The sequence below is a fragment of the Budorcas taxicolor genome, chromosome 1, assembly GCF_023091745.1.
Source record: "Budorcas taxicolor isolate Tak-1 chromosome 1, Takin1.1, whole genome shotgun sequence".
NCBI lineage: Eukaryota > Metazoa > Chordata > Mammalia > Artiodactyla > Bovidae > Budorcas > Budorcas taxicolor.
Window position 1 is genome coordinate 50,911,545 of NC_068910.1, and position 26,903 is coordinate 50,938,447.

Consider the following 26,903-nt stretch of genomic DNA (forward strand, 5'->3'; position numbering starts at 1 on the left):
CGTGCAAAACAAGCAAACAGCTGACATGGAAGTTAAAACACAGCAAGGGGTGGGGGACTACAACATAAACTCGGTTCTTTGTCGCGAAGACTTATTTTGGGAGACTTTGCAAAATCCACCTGGCCTCACCATAACAAGGTTTGTTGTTTACAGCTACATCAGTTGATCAGCGGTCCGTATTGACAATCCAGCGCAATGTGTGCACAACGGAAGGATAAAGCTGTAGGGAGGGGAACGACTGCCAGAGTTACACAGACACCTGGAAATGCGACTGACAAAGCTCTTCCCATCAGCTCAGAGCCTGCGGCACCCCGACCCCCCCAAGGCATGCAGCAGAGCCTGCGCCAAGCACCACCCATGCAGCCCAACACAGAGCCAGCGCTGAAGCAACCATGACGTGGTCTTTTGCTACCCACCGAATGCCAAAGGGGGAGGCAGGGGTGGGGGGCAGGAGGTTGGGGGGGTTCTCTTCAGAGGCAGGGGAGATTTGGGAGGGGGAGCAGGGACAACAGAAGAACGACAAGAACATCAGGCAGCCCACCTTCCAAAACAACAACGTCAGCCACTCTCAAACTTGAGAACCAACCTGAGTGTCTTCTTTATCAATACTAGAGTTATCTCGCTTCAAGATAAACCGCTTCTGGGATTCTTCACCTTTTTCATCTTTTAAATGTTCACAAAACCTTTGCTCTGGTCTGCCAGCAAAGTAAAACATATCAATAAAAAAAGTTTTTTCCCCTGTTTAAAGTTATTTCTTAGTGTTTTTTTTTCCCCCACAGTGGCATTCAAGAAAAAGTTTACACATGGTTTTGATACTAGAATTGCTGGCAGTATATAGGGAAGTAATACTGTCACTTCGCATGTGTTGTTAGGATACCTTTGCTTTGTTTGGAATTCAGTCTTGTTTGCTGTATGCTGTTCAACATGGTGGAAGTTAAAACAAAATTTTAAAGGCCTGCAAATATATAGAGCGTATTTTCTATTTTCTATAGTTATTTTGACTTCTGTCAGTCCTGAATTTCATTAAGTCCCCACCCTTATTCTCTATATATGTTTAGAATTTGGGATTACTACATTAAAACTAGGAGAATACTTCCTATTATATTTTCCCTTTCGAGAGCCTTCGGAATATGCAGTGAGAGAGAGCTGTGTATGAATTATTTCCATCTTTCTTTAATGACAGATGCTTTGGAATCTGGCTCCAGCAGACTGACATCCTCGACCATGTCTTGTAAATCAGTTGAGTAACTGGGGGAAACTGGAGATGTTTGGCTTAAACAACTTAATGCCTGATTAGCATGGGGAAAATGTTCCAAGCAGTTACATGGTATTGATTAGTCAATTGATTTTTTAAAGATCCTCTTAATCATCTTGTGTTATTACAGGAAAGGGCTCCACTACCCTGTTCATTTCCCACCAGTGTCCCTGCACATCAGAGAACTTGGTGAATGGCTTGTGCTTTGGTTAATCACAGAGGAAGTGCTAAAATGTCCATTTCTAGTATAGAAGCAGTTGTAATTGATGGCTCTCAAAAGGTGTCTCTCAGGTCTGATGTATTACTTCTGAAGCCAGGTGGGTTTTCTGTGCCCCACCCTGGGTTCAGTATGCATTCAATCATCGGGAAGCCAAATCACTGCATCTGTTCTTTAATATGACTGGCTAGTAATTAAGAGAATCTCATTGTTTCCTTATAGCTCCAAAATAAGCAAACAACACTTTAAAAACAAAGGAGCAGTTTAAGTGTATAATTCAAATCTTGTTGAGAAATATTGTTTCCTTAAGCACTCATACATCAATTATTATAATACTAGGGAGCAGACAAAACCAGAAAACAGAAATAATACCAGTTATAGCTTCTGGAATCAGATGTAATTTCTGCATTCTTTCATTTAGTCTTTGCAATAAAACTTTGATGTAGGAAAAACAAAAAAAATTTTTTTTGCCTCTTTTACAGATAAGGAAACTATCCCTCAAGTGACTCTTGACTCCAGTTTATATATTTTCCCACTAAGCCACAGGCATCAAACAGCCTGCTTACTTCCTTTCAGAGAAGTGAACAGTCTCTCTCTGCTTACATTGTACTCAGTTGGCTGGAGGGCTTCACACCTCAGGATAAAGCACAGAAAACCTGCATCATATCATCTTCAATATTAATGTAAATGTTATCCATGGAATTAACATGGAATAAAATATAGCAATCTGGGTGTGCGGATATGACATTTTAAGATCAGAGCACTAAGGAGACAGAGTAAATTTGCACTTTATAATGAAAAGATCATTGACAGTAAAGGAATTAAATATATTTTGGTGGAGCCCAGTCACAGGACCCTTCAATCACTTATAACACTATAAAGTCTGACAATATTATAATAGCATGAATAGCTACTGGTCACTGTAAATGAGAACAATTCTCCAGGAGTTTTTTTTAAAGCTTCCCAACATTTTTAACCACTCAGATATTGTTATATACATATTTTTATGTAACAAGGGAAATTAAGATATTAACTTGAACACAAATGCTAATAGTAGCAATGTTAATTAATCCTCTCCTAATAGCCCTGAGCTCTGAACATCTGATAAACTCCAGTCAATGAAATGATTGGAGAACGGCTAAACATACAGATCTGTTTCTTGTATTTGTTGCTAATCATCTGTAAATGTTCACTTAGAAGTGAAATGGCACCCATGATCATAAGATGAATTTGCTTCAGACTAAATTCTTCTTTTGGAGAAGGAAATGGCAACCCACTCCAGTGTTCTTGCCTGGAGAATCCCATAGACTGAGGAGCCCAGTGGGCTAAAGTCCAGAGGGTCGCAAAGAGTCGTGAAGCGACTGAGCATGCATGCAAAGTGCTCTTTAAGGAGAAAAATATTTAGAGTGAGATTTCAGCATACTAACCAGAGATAGACTGCAAGTTCCATGTGGGTGGGGATCTTGCTTTTTTAAATAGTGTATCCTTGGTGCCTAGAACCATGCCTGGCATTGGGAGGCATTCGGTTGGGTGAATAAATGACTGTGTATGAATGAATGAAAATTTAGCACAGCTGTATATAAGTCACAGTAACTCAGGGACAGATCAAAGAATCACTAAGATATGTGGTCATAAATTCATAAATGTTTAAATTGTAAAACAGAACAGGATAGAGTTGGGTTAGTAGGAACATAAATTCAAATTCAGAACATTAGGAACATCTTTAAAAATCAGATTTATGTTTGACTGCAAGCTGACCAAAACTAACGGTGTCATTAAATAAAAGGTTTTCACACTGGAGGAAAAGAGGTGGAAATGGGAATTTTAACTTTTTTGGTTTGGGAACTTCTCAGTTTAAAGTGTCATTACAGTTACACAAGAGCTATTTAACCATTATTTTTGAAACTTCATTTGCATTTCTTCATAGTGCTGGTTTATTTTTATTTCATAGCAGGACATATTCAGGAAAAACACATCCATCACTTAAGCAGGGGTAGTGAAAGGAGCTCGTCTAAATCAATAATGTAAATATTATTGAGAGCAATGATATTTGTTACTCTGATATAAACTATTCAAACGGCATCATCCACAACTGTTTTCAAAAAAATTTGTATTCAAACATTAGAAATTAATAGTACAAATAACTAAGCATTTCTTGACTTACCAAAAGTGTTTTGAAAGAGTATAAAGTAACCATTTGAAGTTTTCATAAAAGGAATAAAATAAACATAATAAGATTTTTCCAAGTTGACTTTATAGAGACTTATCTAGAGGTAAGGAGTAATTTTCAGTTTAAACTCATGCAAACTGTAGTTTATGACTGAAATATTACATGTGACTGCACTAAAAATTACCAGTAATGCACTGTTATATTAAAGCTTTTAAAAATCCTTTTAACCACTAATTTAACATCATAGTAATATTATTTCTTAGCCACAAAATGAATGAAACTATATAATATGGTATGGGCCTTCATTTAAAATGGTGATGAATTACTTTCAATGGATCAAGATGAGGATGTAACTCTAAGAACTCCTCAAAGCTGTGAAAGGTCACAGTATTTATTAAATGAATGATAACTAGAGTTTACTATGTATCTCGTGGCCACGCATTATACTTGCCTGCAGTTTTTAGTATATGTGCTGCTGAAGCAAGCACTACATGCCTACGTTATTTTTCCTGGAAGATGTTAGTCCATGAGTTATTTCTACCTGTTTATCATTACCAAAAAGCAGAGAAAACAAATCTAATGTTTCTTCTTGATTTAAAAAAAAAAAAAGTGTTTTCCCACAATTCATAGCAGGTATCTACTGTGGCACTCATTGTTCATGTGTGGAGAACAGCGCGAGCATTTCCAGTCTGTCTTGGGATCCCCTAGTCAATCCTTTCAGAAGTTTGAACCAGCTCCTCACTGTTCCTGATTAGACAAAGCTCATGAACTGAGAGGCAGTATGGCTGAGTAAAGGGACTTCCCTGGTGGCTCAGGTGGCAAAGAATCTGCCTGCCAATGCACAGGAGACACGAGTTTGATCCCTAGGTCAGATGATGCCCTGGAGGAGGGCATGGTAACCCACCCCAGTGTTCTTGCCTGGAGAATCCCACGGACAGAGGAGCCTGGCGGGCTACAGTCATGGGGTCGCAAAGAGTCAGACACCACTTAGTGACTGAAAAACAACATTGCATAAGACTATCAAACTGTCTGACTCAACTGGTTCCAAGTTTAGCTTTTTTCTCACCTGAGGCTTAAAAGAAGATGAGCGTGCTTTATTGTGTTTTTCATCGTTTTGATCCAGAAGTATTTTCAGTGGTTTATTCTCGCTGCCAGTTTCTTGAAACCAAATATATACTTTTCTTCCAAACAGTTCAGCTTAATCTCTCCCCGCTTCCTCCCCCAACATACACACAAATGAAGAATTCAATTCTACTAAATGCAGAGGAGCATCAAGGGACATCTTTGAATTTCATCCTGAATAATGGAAAGATGGTCAGCAACATGCACACATCTTAACAAAGAAATGTGGCTGTGCACAACAGGATGAAATGCTTTATGTGTAACACATTCGTCAAAAATATTTTAACAGTCAAACATATTAGAGAAGTCTAAGTGGCCCTGTTCCCTTCACATGGGAAAATATTCAGTTACAACATTGACAACTGATGTGTGTGTGTGTTGTGTGCTCTGTGGCATCCGACTCTGCAACCCCATGGGCTGTAGCCTGCCAGACTCCTATGTCCATGGGATTCTCCTGGCAAGAATACTGGAGTGGGTTGCCATGCCCTCCTCCTCTTCCTGACCCAGGGATTGGACCCATGTCTCCTTCATCTCCTGCATTGTCAGGTGGATTCTTCTGCTGAGACACCTGGGGAAGCACACTGACAATTGATATGTCTTATTTATAAAAGAAAGTCCTACATTCTTCTTTCCATACTTTGTAATTTCCACTTTCGCCTTGTCCTTTTGATTCTCTTTTAAATGAGACTATACCTTACAAATTCAGTACTCTAGCACTTAAGTCTGGAAACCAAACACCTTCAGCCAACAAACTACAACTTCTCTTTCTACTCTGTACCTCAGTTCCATTTTTCCTAGAGACACAGTGATACGCTCACAGCCTCTCCAGTAGCAGGAATCTTAAGATTAATAAGACACAGGAACTACACCAAGAGGATTCATTGTAAACAGGCTCTGGCCTTCAACTTCCTCCAAGGTACAAGTGCTAACATGACTGCTCCTCTTCAAGGTGGATCTAGAAGCAACGAAGGGAGCCTGTAGAAACTGGGCCTATTTCTGCTGCCTACAGAAGGCCAAGCTGCAGATGGAATGAACCAAGTCCCCATAATCTGTCTCCCTCCAAAACTACCATACATATAGGAAAATACCCTATGTAGTATTTATAGTATATAAATACTATAAATAGTTCATGTATAGCGAACCTTCCTCTGTTGCTGCTGCTAGGTTGCATCAGTCGTGTCCGACTCTGTGCAACCCCATAGACAGCAGCCCACCAGGCTCCTCGGTCCCTGGGATTCTCCAGGCAAGAATACTGGAGTGGGTTGCCATTTCCTTCTCCAACGCATGAAAGTGAAAAATGAAAGGGAAGTCACTCAGTCGTATCCGACCCTCAGCGACCCCATGGACTATAGCCTACCAGGCTCCTCAGTCCATGGGATTCTCCAGGCAAGAGTACTGGAGTGGGGTGCCACTGCCTTCTCCAGAACCTTCCTCTAAACTGCTGCAAACTGTAAAATACAGATAATGTCTTTACACACTTATACACCTAGGCTGGCACTTACATACCATGTGTTTACACACACATGCACAGAGTCCTGATCAAAATGTTCCTGGCTCCTCCAATAAACTCTGGATAGAAAGAAGATGAATCTGACGTATAGCCTGTACTTCCATGGAAAGTATGGTACTGAATGTCTGAGAAATGCTTGGCCCTTGAAAGAATTGAGAAAATGGGTCTTATCTCAGTTCTAAGTTTTGCCAGGACAGTTTTTAATCCAGTGTGTTCTGTGGTTCTGGAGTTTTGCATTACAGTTTTAGTATTCATTTTTGTATTAACATTAATTGAGTTCTCTGTTAACTTTAAAAAAATTAAATGTAAATTAGGATTTTATTTTTTAAAAAAAGAAAAGAACAACAAAAAACAAGTGAATGGATAGTGTTCGGTTTGTCTCTTGCTTTTATCATCATTTGGGGTTATTGATTCTGTTCATGTTAGTTCTTGTTCTCCAAACCTCAGTCATGGCTGAGTGACAGGGGTGGTGGATTTCAGGCTTGATCTATGAATAGATCAGATAAGATCAAGACATAAATCTCAGCCTAGCTCTACCTGCCTAGAATGCTATGAGCTAGTTAGCTAGATACTTGGAAATTATTTTTAACGCATACAAAAGTTCTTTTTAAAAAATGTTATATTCAAGATATTAACATTACAAAAGGTACATGCATGTTTCATTACAAAATTAAACAGTAAATTATACATTCAATACTCAGAGGCCCATAAATAATTTCACATTGTGAAAAGAACATAACCCACTTTATTTTCTCTCCTCAACGATATATGTCTGTCTCACCTACAGACTCTGGTGTTGTCTGAGGTATTTGAGGAAAATGATATGAGAAAACACATTGAAGAGAAATGATATGTGGGTTGACCATTGTTAATAAATAAGTCTTAACTTTAGGCTGAAGTACTGTTTAGAGAAGTAGGTTGTGTGTTTAGGAAAAAAAAAATGTCATGGTTTTCTTGAGAGGAATGTAATTCTTCATTAGGTTCCTGACCTTTGGCTTCAAGTCAGATGATTTTCAACACTTTTCCTATAAAAAGTGTGCAGTAAATTTGTCCTGTTCAGAAATGATGGGATGCCAACCAACTACTCAAAGAGTTTCCAAGCAGCGCTTGGAGACAGTGATACTAGGTCCTCTTCAGAAGATTAATAAGCAAGCATCGTCTCAGGACGCTGCTCAGTTCATTTCACTGCCACTCACATTCCAGCCAAAGGAAAAGAAGGAGAATAGATGTGGGAGGAAGAGCATGGGTCTTTTGGTTTGTTTGGTATAAATGTACTTATCACCTGCCGGGAGTGAAGTGGTTAAGGCTCAAGAACTAAAGATTCCCACCTTCAACCTGAGCCCCTTCAGGAAACTAAGCAGAACAGATGCTCCTTGAGGGTTGCTGGCCACGTCTCACTAGTCTTCCCCAAGAGGGTGGCGAGTCCCTTGGTCCTGTTCATAGGGAAGTCAGCGTGCCTCATCTCAGGGATGTTTAACCAAGTCAGCTGGGCTCAACTGTTTCACCCAGAGAGGGGCTCTGCTTGGCTGAATCAGAACAAGTTTCACGGTTCTTGAGATTTATCAAATAGCTAGCTCAGATCATTAAGCAAACCATGGAGGTCACTATATACCATCCTCACTCCTGGCCAAAACCCACGTTCACACCGGGAATCAGGCACTTGGGCTCCTGAGCCTGGACTCTTAAGCGTCACCCTCAACGTCTGCCTTTGAGTCCTATTCTTGTTTCCTGCTTGTGAGGGCCTGTAACCTCTCTCCCCAGCAGACCTACCATTTCTGTCCTTGCTCTGTGCTGTTAGACTAGGGGATTGGAGGCAAAGACAGTGGCAGAATGTGAAAGACAAAAGAAAAAGTTGTTCAAGAGGTGACAACATTTTAATATGAAGATTTTTTAGAACTAGTTAAACAGGTGCTCTGACACACGCAAAGGCATTCAGATATACATGGGACTCTCTCTGCCTATGACTGATCTTGGCCCTTTGGAAAATACTAGGGAAAGTAGATGGTTTCTAGTCTTCAAATGATACACCTTGAACATGCATCTTTTCTCTCGGAGGGAGAAAAGGAGAGAGAGGTGTAGAAACTGTCTAAGAAAAGAACAATGAGCTGCTCTGGGCTACACAGGCAGAAAAATAAGCAAAAGAGAGAAAGTGAAAATTAGAAATAGATGCAAAGAGAAGAACAAAGCTTCTCATAAAAAAACAGACCCATGTATTTGCAGCATTTACACATATATATTTTAAAGCACTGTTCCTCTTTTAACCTCAATCCTAAACATCAAAAGTAACATGGGACTCCCGTGGTGATCCAGTAGTTAAGAATGAAAGGGACATGGGACACGAGTTCGATCCCTGGTCCAGGAGCATTCCATGTGCCACAGGGCAACTAAGCCCATGCACCACAATTCCTGAAGCCTGATTTCTAGAGCCCCTGAGCTACAGCTACTGGAGCCCACACACCCAGAGCCTGTGCTCTGCAGCCAGAGAAGCCGCCACAATCAGAAACCCACAATGAACAGTAGCCCCCTATCTCCGCAAACAAAGAAAGCCTGTGGCTCAGACGGTAAAGCGTCTGCCTGCAATGCGGGAGACCCGGGTTCGATTCCTGGGTCGGAAGGAAAGGCATTGCCATTCTCCCCTGGAGAAGGAAATGGCAATCCACTCCAGCACTCTTGCCTGGAAAATCCAATGGACAGAGGAGCCTGGTAGGCCACAGCCCATGGGGTCGCAAAGAGTCGGACACGACTGAGCGACTTCACTTTCACTTTGTGCACAGCAACAAAGACCCAGCACAGCCAAAAGTAAAAATAGACTTTAAAAAGTAACATGATAGAAAGCAAATACATTTTAATTATCACTTGAGGTACCAAGTTGCACACACCCTAATACCTCTGCCCCAGATTTCCAAGGGGCTCATCTGGTATTGCCAAATAATCTGACAGTTAACAGAGAATTCCAACAGAAAAAAAATTTATAAGTGCTAGAGATGAAAACATACTTTTGGCCATATGCTGGGGAGAGAGAGCCCGACTAAAGCAGAAACAGGACCGAGCCTCAGTTCAAAAACTCCATTCGTTATTTCAACAAGATGACGGTACATTCTAAACAGAGGCATTGCCAATCATTCAGACCTGCTCTGTGGGCTGAGTGTTGTGCTGGATGGCTGAGGTGGCGCATGCTCGCCTGGCCTCTCGCTGCCTAGCCCTGAGAAGCAGCGAGGACACAGCAGTGCCAGGGGAAGGTGACTTTTCTTTGCTAACTCTCCATAGTGCACCAGTTCACTTGGAAGAAGGCACCTTTTGGGAATGAATCCCAAATGAACACAACTCTTATTTCTTCCTCTCTCTGGATGACTACACCCTTAACCCCATGCTCCTGTGGCTATGACATGAAAACATGCATTTGGACAATTGAGTTGCTTGGAAGAGTAATTTTGTGTTCACACAAAGGACAGGCTCATCTCCTGCACTGTCGTTATCTGTAAACATAAATTTTTCATTTCTGAAAACACCGATTGAAACGGAGTATAGGAAGTTTCCACTGACTGGATATCACTCCCTCTAAATTCTGCATATTTTTTCCCCAAATATCTCACCTTGTAGTGGTGATAAAGAAAATCTGGCAAATGCTGTCATATGGGAGGAAGTATCTGTTAATTTACTGACACCACTGAGTGAACCTTCAAAAAAATCTTCTCCCTCAATCATCATTTCTTATCAGACTACAAAAGATTTAGGAGTGGGAATTCTCAACCAATCCAGGAGATCTTGGGGATGTCCATCAAGATAGTCTGGATTGTTTTGCCTTAAAGAGAGTTAGATTACTTAGTAACATTGTTCTTGGCATGACACACACTGGGTTGAGATTCCAGCCATGCTGATCATCGCTTCTCTGGAGGTCCAAAACTGAGTCTAGCATGCAAGCTTCAGTAGTTATGGAGCCCTGCAGGATACGGAATCTTCCTGTACCCGGGACCAAACCTGTGCACTTAATGTTCTTCTTCTGTAAAATGAGGCTCTAATGACTTAGGTTACAAGTTTGCTTTTAATATTAAATGAAATAATACACATTAAATAAGATGTAAAGTATCAGTACAATTGAACAAATAGTATGCAATGCTATTCTAAGTGATACACATGCCTGTGTATATATAATCCCCACAGTCTGTCGTCATGACTTAAATATTTTGCACTTCAGGTGAGACTATTTTCTCTCCATGTAAAACTTAGTATGTTCAAGACACATTCTATAGGCACTTAAACTGCAGACAATCTAGAAAAACAGGAATTCTGGAAATAAATCCCAGCCAATATCTAGCTGACAGGCATCTGCTTCAGAGGAACACCTTACATGCCAGCATGGTCACTGAAAACGAAAAGTTAAAAAAAGAAGTGTTCTCCCTCCCTTAGCCCTTCAGTTCAGTTTTGTATCTTCCATCCAGGTTTTCTGCATTTCTCCCAATCTACAATGACGTTTAAACTATGCATCTCCATGCATTTGTTTTGGGATACTATTAAAGTGTACACATTGAAACGGTATCTCCAAAACACAAAACCCACAAGGAATCATCTGAGGAATTTCCATCTCAGCCTCCTTCCTTTATAGAAATGGAAACATTTTCATCTAATAATATATCTAAGCCAATATGGTCCCCACAACCAACACAGGCCAGTTGTCCTGATGGCACAACTCTCAAAATTATCAGAGTCAAAAATATGCAAGATGCCTGGAACCTGAAGAGATGTTCTCTTTTGAACTTTAATTCCATGAAAACATGGTACCAGACTTTCAACGTCAAATATAATTTCCCACAGAACTACATTTCTCCTTTGCTAAAACTGCTCCAATTGATGCAGGTCCTGAAAATGTGACTGGATGCTATTTATAAAAGCACATTACATTCATCTTTTTCTCTTGTTCTGAAAGATATTAGCTTCCCCCATCCCCATGTCAATCCCTGGCAAGAGCCACTCAAGTCAAGGATGGCCAGAAAGGTGTCTGGAATAGAGTGGTGGGATTTGACCCAGCTGTGGATGAAAGATTATTAAATTCAACTCTTCAGGAAATACCTTGATTGTCCATGACATACAGTCATTCATCTCTTTTGTTTGGGAGTCCCAGAGCAGGGACTCAGTGTTGATGATCAAAGGCAGGAACTAGACAAAATGCCTAGCAGTCCAGGCACTTTGTTATAGGAACAATACCTGAAGGTGTTTCCTGCACAAGTTCTTCTGCTCTTCCTCAAGGCATAAACACATGGCATCCATTGGAAATTGGTCATTAAAGGAAAAAAAAAAAGAAGGCAATGGCACCCCACTCCAGTACTCTTGCCTGGAGAATCCCATGGACGGAGGAGCCTGGTAGGCTGCAGTCCATGGGGTCGCAAAGAGTCGGACATGACTGAACGAGTTCACTTTCACTTTTCACTTTCACCCATTGGAGAAGGAAATGGCAACCCACTCCAGTGTTCTTGCCTGGAGAATCCCAGGACGGGGGAGCCTGGTGGGCTGCCGTCTATGGGGTCGCACAGAGTCAGACACGACTGAAGCGACTCAGCAGCAGCAGTGTTCTTTTGGAAGTGAAGAAGTCTGATTATATGATGCTCATTAGCAGAAAAGAAAAGTTTTAAGGGACAAATTATGTTCTCCAGTGGTATTTGGAAACTTGCAAGAAACACAAGGATTCTGAGAAGATTTGACCTACAGAACTTTCTGAAATAAAGGGAATGTTCGGTATATTCTCTAATTGGTACACCTGAAATATGGCTAGCCTGACTGAGGAACCAAATCTTAAAGCTTAAATTATATTTCAATAATTAATTTAAAATGTAAATAGCCATATATAACTAGTGACTACTATATCAAACTGATTGCAAGTTTGGAGCCATTGCTGAGTTACCAAGAGCCTTTATACAGAGTGTTTTATTTTCTCAAAAACTGTTTGACAAGAAAACAGGTCTCAAACATGTGTATTAATATTTATGACTATGCGACTGCAAAATCAGGGGTGAATTAAACAAAAATGCACTGTCTCTACTAGTTGAAACCACATCAATCTATTTGATCTATGGGCTTGTCCACGTCTCTTATGGCCTCATAGAGAAAGAATTAAAAGGACAGAATTGCTTGCCTAGTTTGCAGTCAGTGTGTGCCTGCGTTACAGTATCTGAAAATCATAAGAAAAACCAGAATGAAGAATGAAAAACAACAACAGCAACAACTAGGAGTATTTAATAGAGAGGGAAGGATTAAAGGACAGTGACCTTTCAGTCCTACTACTGTTCAAAATAGGAGGTCCGTGTGCCAACAATCAGATAAACTGGAAAGCTGATGAATTTTAAGATGTGTTTTGCCCTCACAATAAAATGCAACCACAGGACCCAAGACTTCTGAAGCTCAAAGGCCTTTAAACATTAACCATTCCAAACTCTCTCCTGCAGATAAATAAATAATCTGAAGTCCAGAGAAGAGAAGCTCTCAGTGTCCCTGAGATAATAGCCAATCTCAGTAGCCCCAGATCTCCCAGCTTGAGTTCTCCCGACTATGACCTTCACACTCATTCTGCTCATCACAGACTGTGCCTTGAGCAGAGAAGGGGCATCATCTCCACCCCAACAAGCCGCAGCCTCCAGAGAACAGAAACTAATGTCTGAACCACATTGCTGTGCTTGACACAAAAGTTCCCTTCGGTAATATGGCATTCCTAACAAACCATGCAATGTGCACAATTTACCAAACACAACTGTCTTAAGAAATTGCTTTATATGAGGACAGTTTTTCAGTTTAATGTGTACTGTGCTATAAAAATGGTCTGTGCTTCAAGGAGAGGTGGGTTCAACAGACATAGGGTGAAGTTTCTAAAGCAAATGACCACTCATTTTATGTTTTCAGTGACACCATGAAAACATAGTGAGATAGAAGCAAACAGTTGTTGAAAGAAGCAAAACCAAACAAGCAACCTTCTTTTGGAGCCAGAACTTAGATATTATCTGGCTCAAAACACTCTGATTTTATAAGCAAAAAAAAAAAACTGAGAGGGCACATTTTACATAACTTATTTCAAATCACCCAGGTAGTAAGTAAAAGAATTGGGTCTTAGAGGCCAAACTTCTGTCTCCATGTTTGGAGTTTTTGTTCTTCTAGAAACCACAGTAAGATCAATGTCTTGATACCGGAAAAAGAAAGAAAAGGGTAATTTTCCTATATATGTTATTGTTGTTTTTAAATGTCTGTTATTTTTAGTCAAAGTTGTAGCTGACATAACACATCCCATGTTTTCTATATGGCCACATGGATTACTAATGGAAGGAAGAAAATTGGGTTTCAGGAGCTATGTAACAGATCAGGGAACAAACATACTTTACAGCCTAAATTTTATCAACTTTCCTGGCCCACAGGTAATCTTCTATAGATAAATGCCACTATTATTGATAAGAGCAAGAGATAAATAACTCTGCACATTTTTAAATGCCATGTACTTTGAACTGGATACTGTGTTCTCATAAATGAGTCCACAAGAGAAAGAGAAAATGCTAAATAAATACAGTGAAGGGGCTTACATTCTTGTGTTGCTGGTCTTGTTGATGATAACCGATTTCCCTGTTTGATCCACGTTGTGATCCAGCCCAAAGTAAGCGGCCACTCGATGGACAAGCATCCTCTGATAGGATGACATCTGAGGAAACTTTTTATAATGATTACTGGAAAGGAATACAAGAAACAGCAGTATCAGCATTTTTGTTTCTGGCCCGTAGTACATTTGAGAGATACACACACAGAACCGTTTCTTTTTCATTCGAACCATTAAGCTTATTTCATTCCTGGCATCACTCAATGTTCTCATTTCCAGACCAATTTTCCACTTATAGATGTATTGATTAAAGTACAATAAGTGTTTTTGTTTTAGAGTCGTGCATTTCTCAGACCACAGGGAACTCTATGTTTGCTGGAAAGTATATTCTGTTTTAGTCCAGGAGATCTTATCCACAGAGCCAGGCACAGCCACAAATGACACGACATAATACGGGACTGCAGATGTCTATCTGGAGATGTCACTACACGGTTGACACTGAAAGCAGCACAATTATTTCCAGGCATAACTGACTACAGCCAGCTGGAGCCCATTAAAAAACTATAATAAAAACGAAGAGGGTCACTTCTTGTCACTGCTACTCAATGCTAATCAGTGGCCCCCTGTTTATAGCCATTTTGTCAGGAATTTAACAAGCAGGAGTACACATGGTCCAAGCAACAATTCCCATCAGCACATAGCTCCTAACTCCAATAGCATCTCTATTTAATGAGTCAGCAAACATATTAAATAATGTTTTATCTACCCCTAAATCTTTCCAGAATGAGTGATTAAACCCACACAGCAAACCAAGACACATCAGATTCATTAACCGGCACTGCGATTCAACATACTTGTTGTCACCAATGAAATCAATAATTTCCTGCTCCATTTTCAGGAGTATCATCCTGTCTCTGCAAAATAAATGTTAAAATGAAAAGGCTTTATGGACTGTCTATTCCCAAAGACTTAACAGTTTCATTTACATGTATGGAAAAGATTGTTTAAATCTACATAGCTACAAATCAGCATCGAACTCTTCTCTGAAATGTGATGTCGAACTATCTGTAATTCCATTCTCCTTAAGGCGATTCCTCATCTGTTAAGTATGTTCTGCTATTGAAACCTTTGTAGTTTTTAATGCTAACTAAGACATGCAAGGTATTAGGCCCATAAAACACACCAAGTAAATTGTGTATTTTAAATTAATAGGAAACTTTAACAAAGCTAAACCCAAATAGTTGGTTCAATAGCTGCCCTCAAGCATATTTGACATTGCTTCTCAATCTCTATATTTTCCCCCTTAATAAGTGTCTCTTTGTGACCAGAAAGGCAGAACTTGTAAACTATAATTTATTCACTGGACAAGTACCCAGCGATTAAGACTAGCTAAAAACATAAACATGAGCACTATTAGCAGAAAAGAGAAAATACAAGAGACGGTTTAAGACATCAGAGATGGACTCAGCCTTCTACAGCTTCCCTCTTAGAAGTGTTTGCATGAATGACTTTATTGTAACATTCTACTTGATGCCTCTAAAAACAAGATTTACTTAATGATTTACCTGGAATTATTCTTTAACGTGTTAATCAGAAACTCATGTAAATCTATGCCTGTAGAATCCGTATATTCTTGGCTGCAATCTGAAACAAACAGCAGGATGGAGTTATGAGAAACGGTAGGGGGAGGTGGGCTGAAAAGGGTTTTCCCAGCCTTTCCCTTTTCCCTCACGCTCAGGTAAACTTTAGGTGAATCTACTGGTGTTAGGGACACATGTTATGAAACTAGCAACCTGGCAACATTAAATCAGGATGAAAATTAGATTCGGGGATTAAGAACACCCAGTAGATTTCCAGTGTGGAAAGACCTAGCTGTCATAGGAGAGGAAGTGGGCACGGTCTGGGTGGGTGGGTGGGTGGAGTCAGATGTCATGAGTTCATTTTGGGCTGTCAATCAGCAAGGGCATGACCTCTCCATGACAGTGATGGGTACTCCCAACCCACAGAGAGAACTCTCAAGAGCTTGAGATACCACGGAACCCTCTTTCTCTTAAAATGGAGAAGGCAAAAACTGAATGCTCTCTTGTAAAACTGTCTAAATATTAACTGATACAAAATATAGGAGGGGATTAAATATTTCCAAGTCTTTCAAGTCTTTTGATGCTGTCTAAAGCTTAATTTCTAAAGCCATCTTAGGAAGCTGTACTTGTTTACTCTGGGATATACCTTGGTTTTTAGATGTTCAGCAGCTGAGACAATCATTATAAGCAGATCTGCAGTTATGGAGCATATGTGAAGTAATTGTCATTTCTCAGCTGATCAAATGCCTTATACTGTCTCAGGTATTAAAAAAAATTAGTCTATTGCCAATTTGTTTATTCATGGAATTCTTCATATCAACTTAATTTTGTTTCTACTTTTGCTTTCTTTTTTTGTTTGTTTGTTTTACTTTTGCATAATTATATGTAAGGCAACAAGTCGAAAAGTCTGGATTGTAGCTTGGTGGTTTTATAAGGAATGACTTTTGGGGAAGAAATTCTTCCTGTAGTAGAATTGTGTATATTTTACATGAGACATGATGGGGCAGTATATGTGTTGCAGAGACCAAATTCATTTAGGCCAGATAAAATGTTAATATGTGTTCCATTGACGTTGACAGATACATCTGCACTCTGGGGACACCACTTACCACTTATCAACCGAGAATTGCCAATCCACTGTCTGTCTTTTAAGATAAACATGAAACTTAAAAGATATAAAACTGGGTACCACTACTGTTCATCAGTTCAAATTAACTGGACTAATACATCTGAATTAAGAACAGACTTACATTCACTCCCTTGTACAAACTTCTCAAAAATAGATCCAAATGACTATCCAAAGAAATATGTGATCCTAAAAATAATCTTTTTAGATGCACAAAAATGACATCATGAACAGAAAAAAATCAAGTTCACATCATCTTTTACACACACACACATACATACACATACAAAATTTTATGCAATTTTGGTGGGAGGTGATATTTGTGTAAAGTCTAGAATGTATTCTGTGACTAGTTATGTATAAACTGAGTAAGTTAAGGAAACATTTTCACATTCACCTTTTGACAACATTCTGATCTTGGGTTTTTCAGAGGTTTTATCTTTGTTTTTATCCTTTTCTTTTTCTCTTTCAGGGTCATCTTTCCTAGATTTATCCTCCTCTTGCAGGCTGGGAAAACTGGAAAGCTGTAAATGAATTGATTCCTGTTGGGGAAAAAATATAATAATTTAGGGCCAAATTTAAGAATCTCTGTCTGGTTTCCATTTTGCATAGAGATTATTAAGAACAGGAAAATGAAAGCCAGGTACAGATTTTTTTTTTTTTCTTAAATGGTAAAAAAAATTATACCTGTCAGAAAAATAATTGCTCTTTAAGATGAATTAACTTTGGAGGTCAACGGAAGGTCATGAGAAGTAGCTAGTACTAAAACTTTGCCTTGTGAATATTAACTGCAAGCAAGCTAAATTCCTGTAGATCACAACTCTTATTTTCTCTATAGGCTTATTTTTAAACAGGTAAGAAAAATTTCTTTATCAATAAGTTTGCATCACAGCTACTATCATGTCTTAAAAATTAACATAAAAAAGAGGCTTCTGCAAGTTCTTTTATGTAACTCCTTGAACGGAAAAAATTGGCACAAGCACAGACAGACAGATATTACATGAATCATAATTACAGAAAAAACAGACATAAATAAAGGCTATAAAAGCCCATTTACAATTAAAATTTTGTTTCAGAGCCACATAAATACTGATTTCTATCACTATGAAAAATAAAAATACAGAATTGAAGGAATCCTAGATATGGGTTATCCTATGTTGCTCACAAAAGCTATTAATAAAGCATTAAAACTTACAATAAGCACTGCCTTTCAGAAAAGGTAGAAAATAGGACTATATTTTCCATCAATTAAATATAAATATTCAATATTACTTTAATCCTAGTATCAGTGAATCCTTTCAAGATGTAAGAGTCTCTTGAACTAATGCTTGGTTGACCATTTACAGTATTTGGACTGGTCCCACTTTTGTATTTATTGATTTTGTACTGAAACAGATCATTTCATATGAACTCATATATCAGCCATTTGGATGATAGTATGTTCACTGTTTTGAAGAAGAATGAGCCAAATTATGTTTTTCAGTTTTTTGAAGAAACTATGCTATGATTAAAACTATGACAAATGAGCCAACATTAAGCCCACTGGTTCTTATGTAAGAGATCATGTAATGGCAAAACTTTCTTCCACCGGCGACATTAACATTTATGATGTTAGGGGAAAAATATTCCCAATGACTAATAGTGTTTCCCACTGAAAACTAAACTAAGACTTTTCTACATGTGACTAAACTGATGTCTCTACATCCTCAAATTATGGCCAATCTGGGATTCTTAATGGTTCTTGGTAAACCTAGCTGATCTGACAAGCAGAAAACCAAAGTCCTCCAATGGCAAGTTTCTTTTTTGGGAGGGGCTCTATTGTGTATGGAGAAGGCAATGGCAACCCACTCCACTGTTCTTGCCTGGAGGATCCCAGGGACAGCAGAGCCCGTGGGCTGCCGTCTATGGGGTCGCACAGAGTCGGACACGACTGAAGCGACTTAGCAGCAGCAGCAGCAGCTATTGTGTATTCTGGGCTGGAATAAAAGGTCACCATGGTTGGAAAGCTGCATGATACAGAGGATGAGTTAAAACACATTCTCATGGTAAATAGTTATCTTAGCCAGGTTTCCTGATATTCACGTGTTTATCCCGGGGATGGACATACACAAACTATCCTGGGGATGGCCATATACGAAACTGAGTGTAATCTGATGATAAGGTCTTTTATCACAGCACTTGGAACAGAAATGTCTTAGTCTGCAAAGATTCAGGCAGACTTTGGTGTTACAGTTTGCTTCTACTTGCTAAGGAAAAAGCTGGAACATTTTTGCTCCGAGTGGGGAAGAATCAATTCGACAGTGGGTCAGGAGAGGAAAGCGAGGGTCCCAGGTCAGGAAGTGGTCTCATTACTTCTTCAAAACCGATTGATCCATCGAGCCTCTGTAAGTTTAAATCTAAAATCAAAGAGGCTTGGAAATATGAATGCAACAGCAGAGGCTAAAGGACATTATTTTTTTAAAAAAATGTACAAACTCCTGCCATGTGTTGACAAACATTATACTCAGAAAAACACCTGCCTTTTCTACACGTTATGGTGTTGAAAGAACACACGAAAGTGCTATAGAGTTGGTAAAAAACAATCTGTTCTTTTTTAATATTTTTATTGATATGCTCAATAATAAAATACAAGTGTTAAATACATCAGTACAGGATAACTTTATCTCCAACAACAGGAAAAGAATGATTCAAGTTGCAGTAATACACTGATAGGTAAAGAGTATAACATTAGAAAAGAAACACTTCCTTTAACTTAAGGACAGACTGAACCATCTGCTATGGGTCTGAGATCAAGTAATACAGGTAGCAAGAGTTTTTTCCCACACAGGAAAATGAAGGCAGTTTTCCAAATACTGTGAATACACACATATTGGGGAAGCCATACAATCCGTATACTGTACACTTCGGCCAGTGTTGTCAGGGATTCAGTTCCCACATGATGTTAAGTGCCGGTGGTACCTAATGAAAGCATTGTATACAAGCTCAAAGGTCTGCTTCTTTATTCTCTAAAAAAGCAGCAGGGCTACTTGCTTATATGTGTTTGGGGGGGGGGGGCGGGGCAGGCGGGCCCTGCTCCCACCACCTCAGCCAGTCCCCAGGAAGGCTTGCAAGTTCTAATTCCTACAGAGCTAGTCTCAGTTACTCAGCATGGGGCCAGCAGGAGCAAAGTACCATTTGCCTCTTACTTCTCTGCTCCAATTGCAAGGAGTAACCTAGGCTTAGGTCCAGGGTGGGCACAATGATACAGATGATCACTTAAAAAAAAAAATCTCCTCCCAGTACCTCATCAGATAGGATGAAAAAAATCAGATGAAATCTATAAAGGCTGTGTTCTTCTGCCTGGCATTCGGAGCAGGGGACCACTGGGGCATTATTTCTCTCAGAGTCTGTCATTCTGCAGAGTTAACATGTATTGTGTGCATTACATCACAAGCCATCCATCCACATTGAATGAGATAAGCTGTGATATTCGCCTCATTCCCCCTTTTGAATCTCCATACAAAAAAGAAGCACAAATAAAATGCTGAACAAAAGCCACACGTTTCTCAGAGCCCAGGGAAAATAAAACTTGTATGAAACATAGTGATGGCTACTGAAAGCTAGCCCGCCCTTGGCATACGACACGGGTGGCAGGTTAAGGAAATGAGGCTAGGGGAAAAAAAAAAATACTCTAAGATGATATCTACGAGGAACTTATTTTTGGTCCTTTGAAAGAAAGTGCTCTCAATGCTCTCTGTATCCAAGAGGAAAATTTTGAGAATTTTAATTAAATTATAAAGAGAAAAGCAAAACACAGCCCCCCCCCAAATAATGCTAATTTAATCCATTTTTCCTCCTCTGAGTTCAGATAAATCATTTTACTTTTGTCCTGACTGCTCTCAGCCTCTGATAAAACAAGGCAAAATTTTAACAGCAAGACCATTTTTCTAAAAGCGAATATGATGCCTGAAAGGCAAACAAAAATAAATACCATGTGAAAAATTTTGTTGGAAGTTGAATTTTTAGAGCTGAATAGCCTTGCTGTAAGGAGAAAAGTTAGGGGTAAGGATGTAGAGCAAAGTGTTAATAATATTAACTTAAATTCACATTCATCTCAGATTTATTTCTGGACCATTTTTCCAGTAGTGAGAAATCTCCACCAAAGGCCCTAAAAGTATGTCTCCAAAGCTCAATGCACCTTGTTCACTATTTCTAAAACTTCATAAGAGCCAAAATTTGTGTTTTTATAGGCAAGTGCATTTTGGGGAGGTAAGACTCTCCACTAAGGGAGGAGACGTGGTACTTAGGACTGTATTTGGTTCAGTCTGATCAAGAGAGAGCCTTTGAGGAATAGCAGCACGGCCGTGCTTACATTTTAAGTTTTAATCTAAAATCTTTTGAATTCCTTTCCATGTGCAGTGTTCAGAGGGTCTGGAAAAAAAACAAATGTAATACTTTGAGACTGTTCAACTAATTTAGGGCGTCTCAGAAATAGGGGAGGAAGCTGGACTGTGTCCTTCTTCAACTAGTTTGTGCTTCCCCCCAAGACACTGTTTAATGCCAAATAAATGTTCATGCACACGAAAGCAGATCCCGTTCATCCATGACCCATAAAGACAGGGCGTATACCTGGTCCTGAAGACTTTCCCCTCCTGGTCTGGCCGAGGACTCTTCACAGACAGCAAGGCTGCGAGTCAGTTTACCTTTTCCTGCTCCTGACTGGGGAGGCAAAAGAAATGGGAAGGAAAGGAAAATAAAGAAAAAAAAACAACCAGGAAATAAACTCAGGCTGTCAAACCATCTCCACCTTCTCTGGACATTCCCAAATCAAAATTTTTAAAAGCCAGCTTCAAATCCATAGCTCAAGGCTGTCTACACTGGTTCCAAGTGTTGGACCCCTGTGTCAGTGGGGACAAAGCATCTACTTTGGCTTAAAGCATCGGATCTGTGTTGATGGCGATGCAGGTGGAGGAGAAGGTGGAAGAGTAAATTTAAAGAAAACTCTTAGCAAACTGCCCATCGCACTGGGAATGTACAAAGAACGTACAAGCAAGGAGGAAAAGACAGCACAGATGAATTTCTATTAAAACTGGGTTTGAAAGTGATCTGACTGAGGAACTATGTTAAAAGTTGAAGACTGTATCCTAAACATCAGAATCTGTTTACTTCAAGGCAGAAACTAATCAGACATACAAAAAAATTTGCCCCAAATTTGATTTAAAATGAAAAAATGAGCAGCAGTTCATTTGTAAAGCACTGTCAAAGTTGCCAGGATCAAATATATATACACTGCACTATGTGAACCCTAAATGCTCTAATTAAAAAGCACATAGAGCGAGAAAGAGCAGTGTCAACACGAGCACATTAAACACAGGCAGCGCGGATGCAGCCAAGATCTACATACAGCCCTGTGTCTCCTTGGCAAATCCTCTAACCCTATGTGACATATGCAACCAGGATATCAGGTCAACGCAGAACTCCAGAACCCTACCTTGGATTTTCTTCTCTCTTGGTTCTGAGCCGCCAGACGCCTCTGTATGTTAGAAACAAAATCAAACAAACCAACAACCAGGAGAGGGAAGTGGGGGGAGACAGAGAGAGAAAAAGATGTCACTAGAGTTGAAAAATCAATAACAACAGCAATTATAACCATTGGGGAGGACGCCTCCTGCCCTTGCTCCTCCAAAACTTTTGACCATTTAGCTTTTCTCCTTCCCTCCTTACAGAAGCTCATGTGTGCTTAGTAGCTCCGTTCTGTCTGACTCTTTGTGACCCTATGGACTGTAGCCTGCCAGGCTCCTCTGTTCATGCGATTCTCCAGGCAAGAATACTGGAGTGGGTTGCCACTTCCTTCTCCAGGGGATCTTCCTGAACCGAGGATTGAACCTGTGTCTCTTACATCTCCTGCACTGGCAGGCAGGTTCTTTACTGTCTGAGCCACCAGGGAAGCCCCACAGAAGCTTGTTGGGGAGGGCAAAGGCTGGCCTTGAGGTCATTTGGCCATTATGCCATTATCTGCCTTTGCACATTTATGAAATAAAAACAGTTAACACTTTTGTAGTTTGGTTCAAAGAAAATCGATACAGGTTATTTGCAAGTCTACTTTGTTTTCCTTCTGCCAAATCTCCTTCTCTCATAAATCCTGACCACTTAAACATATCACTTCTTGAGTACTCTCAATCACCCTCAAACTACCCCCTGCCCCTTCCAGGCATTTTCTCTCTCTTCCTGGCTGGGAATTCTAAGCTTTTCCGCTAATAAGAATCGATGCTTAGCCCGCGCAAGAAGGTCAACCTGCCTGCCAGAGCTCATGTCTTTGATATTTCTTGGTCTGTCATGAGCTGGCCCTTCCTCTTTTCATGGAATACAAATCTATTTTTAAAACTCAGCTAGTATAAAGCTGCCTCAGGAGAAGCTCTCCACAAACTCCTTGAGGTGGTCTGGAAATTAATATGGAGAAGCTGTGGGCAAATTCAGTCATTAAATATGTTCTTTGGCTATATATATATATATATATATATATATATATATATATACACACACTATTTCAAAGGGCATTTTGACCAGAATGTACTGTTTAGTCAGAAAAAAAAAAAGGACTAATAAATGGGAAAAGAGAAGATTTGCTTTATGAATTTTCTATTCATTTTATTTGGGATTCCCAGGTGACTCAGTGATAAAGAATCTGCCTGCCAATGCAGGGGGGAGATGTGGGTTCAATCTCTGGGTCAGGAAGATCCCCTGGAGGAGGAAATGGCAACCCACTCCAGTATTCTTGCCTGGAGGATCCCATGGACAGAGGAGCCTGGGGGCTCTGGTCAATGGGGTTGCAAAGAGTTGGACATGACGGAGCATACGTACACATGTTCATTTTACTAGTCAAACTCTTTACAAGCAAGAAGACAAACAAACCTTCAGAGTATCTTCAGAATGAAAGTAAGGGGTGCACAGAGTGGTATGACAAATGGGATTTCTCCAGGCTCACCTGTAATTCCAGTTTCTCCTCCTCGTCCAGACTTTCAGATTTAATCACACCATTCTCCGGAGTGGCCGTCTCCTGCTCAGGCCCACCTTCCTCCACTATGGTCTGACTCAGGTCTCCTGGCTCAGACATTCTCCCAGATGCAAATTAAAATCACAAGGTTTGACACCCTATAAGGTGAAGACATCAGAAAATAAAGTCAGCGCGGGGTGAAGTCTTGACCATTACGGTTGAGATACTGGATTCTTCCCTTTGTTCTCAAAATCAAATGAGCAACTCCAGCCTCTCTGCCAATTGCACCCAAAGAGAATAAAACAAGACCAAATCAAGGACCCCAGACAAACACCAAGAGGCAGATTTGGTCACTCAATCCCTTGACACACACATAACACGCTCCTATCAATACACCTTGCTGTCAGGGTGGATCAATACATCTTAAACTGAGACACCCAAGTCCCACACACCTCCCGGTTCCTATGCTCCACTCCAAAATGGAAGCAGAAGAAAAAGAGAGTATTTCCCCAACTCTTCCTCCGCTTCCGAGTTGGGAGGTGGTACCTTTCTGCCGCATCTCTAAGATGACTCACAAATGATTTGCAAGTTTCAACCACAGACATACCTTCCTGGGTCTAAGGGATTCAGTACACTCTACTGGGGGAAAAATCAACGTAAGAGGTAATAATTCAGAACACATACAGGATCCCAATCTGGCAATAAACCATCAGGGACTTCAGACTTCAAACTGACTATTATTAAAAGCAGAAGCTCTGCCCCCAGCCCCTGCCAGTGGCTGGTGCTGTGGAGATCCTTCGGAATAACTCCAATGAAGTTATCACAACTGAACTCCAATGCTCCAGGCTCATAAGAGATGACTACACAGATGCTAGAAATGACTTTTTAAAGTATAAGCCTGTTATTGGTATTTTTTTTCCTCCCTACCTCTATAAAGCCCCTGACACTTCCCCTTCTGATGTGCTGTCAAATGAGGCTCATGAATAATTCAGCTTTTACTTCCTCCTCAGTTTTTTTTTTTAAGAAAGAAAAAAGGAGAAAAAGGAAAGAAAGGAAAAAAAAGAGGAAAGAAAGAAGGAAATTTAAAAAGGACAGAAAAACAGAAGGAAGGAAGGAAGGAAAAGAAATAAAAGACAGAAAGACCTTGTAGCCTAGAAAGTCACTTCTTTCACAATAATTCCCAAGTAATGACTGCCCTATTCCCAGTCATTACAATGGTAATTATTAATGGGCATATCAGTGTCTTGATATGTTTCTCTGGGAGTGTTTAATTACCGTATACTAATTCAGTACTAATTCAGTAACTTTATTTCCAAGTGGACATAGGAAACATGAGAAAAATCTAATAACACAGTAATTCTGTTGCAAATATGCTAAGACCTACCATGACAGGACAGATGGTATCTAATGATATTGTTAAAAAAACACAGGCTCACTTGGCAAAGGATTGTGGGAATGGAAAAGTTTTCATCAGGGATGATGGCTGGAGTTTGTGAGGGGCCAGTGAGCAAGGCTCAGAGGTTTGAGGAGGTTTGAGGATATTCCCTTCAGTGTACCTGACGGATCTCTCATATTTCAGTGACACGGGGGAGAGATGCAGTTAACCAGATAAAAAGTTCTGTTTCCCAAATCAAACAGTTTGTTTCTCAATGTACTGAGTCGGGGGAGGAGACAGGACTTCTGTTTCCCTAACTTTTTTTTCCTGGAGCATTTCAATCAAAAACAGATCATGACCAGATTTTTTTTAAAAAATGAAATGCACAAATTGAGCTCTAATTTTACAGACTCTGAGCCAGCCGAATCCCTTATACAGATGCTGTCTGTTTGGGTGGCCTTTCAGGAACTGTTCCATGCAAACATGCACATTTACAGACTGAGGAAAACATTCAGATGAAGTGACAGCCATCCAATGGCAGCTCTTTACCTTTCCTGCAGGAGTCCGGCTGCCGGTCTTGGCAGCTTACGAGCTGCTTCTGTCCTTCTTCGCTGGAAAAATCCACACGTGGGATCAGAGACAACGGGAGTCCCATGTCCCCATTAACAGTTCAAAACGCCCATCTCCATGTGATTCCCTTACACGGTCTGACACATCGTCCACCTGAAAAAAAGACGAGAAGTCAACAGTAACGATAATGGCAATGATCATGGTAGGGGCAAAGGACTAAACAAACAAGACTGGGTCCTAACACTGATGACCGGCCTCCAGCAAACCACGTTCACGGCTTGATCCACTCCACCTGTCCCAAGCTGCCTGCTTCTTCTCTGATGAAGGCTCCAGCCGGCTGTTCAAGTCAGAGCGGCACCCACGCAACGAGCTAAAATTAACAATTGCATTATGCGCCGAAGATTACTCACTTCAATTTTAACCTTTTTTAGTGAAATCTCGCACTTTATATTAAAAAAAAAAAACAAGCTTGTGTGTTTGCCTTCATGACAATCCAGATCACCTATGAGCAAAAAAGTCTTGCCTCCTTTTTTTAACCCCAGCCTTTGTCTTAATTATAGATCAATATAATCTCCAGAGTACTGTTTTTTTTTGTTTTTTTGGCGATTCTTTTCTTTAGGAAAACTATCCTAAGAAAGCACACTGAACGATTTTTGACTTAATGAGGCATTAGCTGTAAAAGTGAAAAAAAATACAAAGAAAGGAAAAAGAAAACTTTCATAACGGTATTGTTGAGAGAGCTCTTTTTTTTTCCTCCACTGACAGTTCAGGGAGAATTCCTAATATTCTCGTCGCTGGGTGAACACCATCCATCCCCCGCCCTCCCCATGAGGACTGCCACCACCAGCTGGGTATTCTGTTTGACAGCGAAGCAATCCTGCCAGAGGGATTCAACAGACTTGCAAACTTTTGAACCTGTTGAAAACAATCCTTGCTAGAACATGCACTTTCCTTTTCTCGCAACTCCTCCAGGAGCAGCAGCCTTACAGCCTGAAAGCAAACAGAGACGGATTCCTAATAACATTTGCCCAACCCGAGCTGTATCTCTCTCCCAGCGCTGCAACTCTACCCTGGCACACATCTGCTGAATACAGCAGCCTGCACATGTGTTCCGCCACAGACCCGACTTTGAAAACACTCAGTGCATCTCAGTTATTTACTCTGAAGTTTAGAAACCCTCCCTGCCTCCCCCTCGCTCCCCCTCCCAAGCCGCCAGGAGCACAGCTGGCTCCTCATCAGGTTTTACTGCAGCTTGATGAACAGCCTATTGGGTTATGACTCCATTTGTTGTGGGAGAGGAAAACAACTGTTGAAAATTCAATCGTTTCTACAGTCAATCCTTTCCAGCTTGATTGACGTCTTTATTAAAATGGCTGTAAAAAGTGTTTCTTTTGTTGTTAAAAATTATATAACTATTTTATAAGGACATATTGGTGAA

At 40.2% G+C, this 26,903-nt stretch overlaps 1 protein-coding gene across 16 annotated transcripts in view; it reads right to left on the reverse strand.

Annotated features, from left to right (window-relative positions):
- Nucleotides 1-26,903, reverse strand: part of ARPP21 (cAMP regulated phosphoprotein 21) — a 163,063-nt gene that overhangs the window by 90,386 nt on the left and 45,774 nt on the right. For 8 of the 16 annotated variants that reach the window (XM_052638304.1, XM_052638298.1, XM_052638299.1 and 5 more), the window contains 9 exons: nucleotides 25,445-25,618; nucleotides 23,512-23,678; nucleotides 22,018-22,059; nucleotides 21,156-21,245; nucleotides 16,945-17,089; nucleotides 15,407-15,485; nucleotides 14,696-14,755; nucleotides 13,831-13,971; nucleotides 587-695 (listed from right to left, as the gene is read on the reverse strand). In XM_052638304.1, the coding sequence (XP_052494264.1) occupies nucleotides 587-695; nucleotides 13,831-13,971; nucleotides 14,696-14,755; nucleotides 15,407-15,485; nucleotides 16,945-17,089; nucleotides 21,156-21,245; nucleotides 22,018-22,059; nucleotides 23,512-23,640 (795 nt within the window). In that variant the 5' untranslated portion in view covers nucleotides 23,641-23,678; nucleotides 25,445-25,618. Of the gene's footprint in view, nucleotides 1-586; nucleotides 696-13,830; nucleotides 13,972-14,695; nucleotides 14,756-15,406; nucleotides 15,486-16,944; nucleotides 17,090-21,155; nucleotides 21,246-22,017; nucleotides 22,060-23,511; nucleotides 23,679-25,444; nucleotides 25,619-25,707; nucleotides 26,251-26,903 lie in introns of those variants that run through there. The other 8 variants (XM_052638312.1, XM_052638308.1, XM_052638307.1 and 5 more) reach the window with 3 other exon arrangements.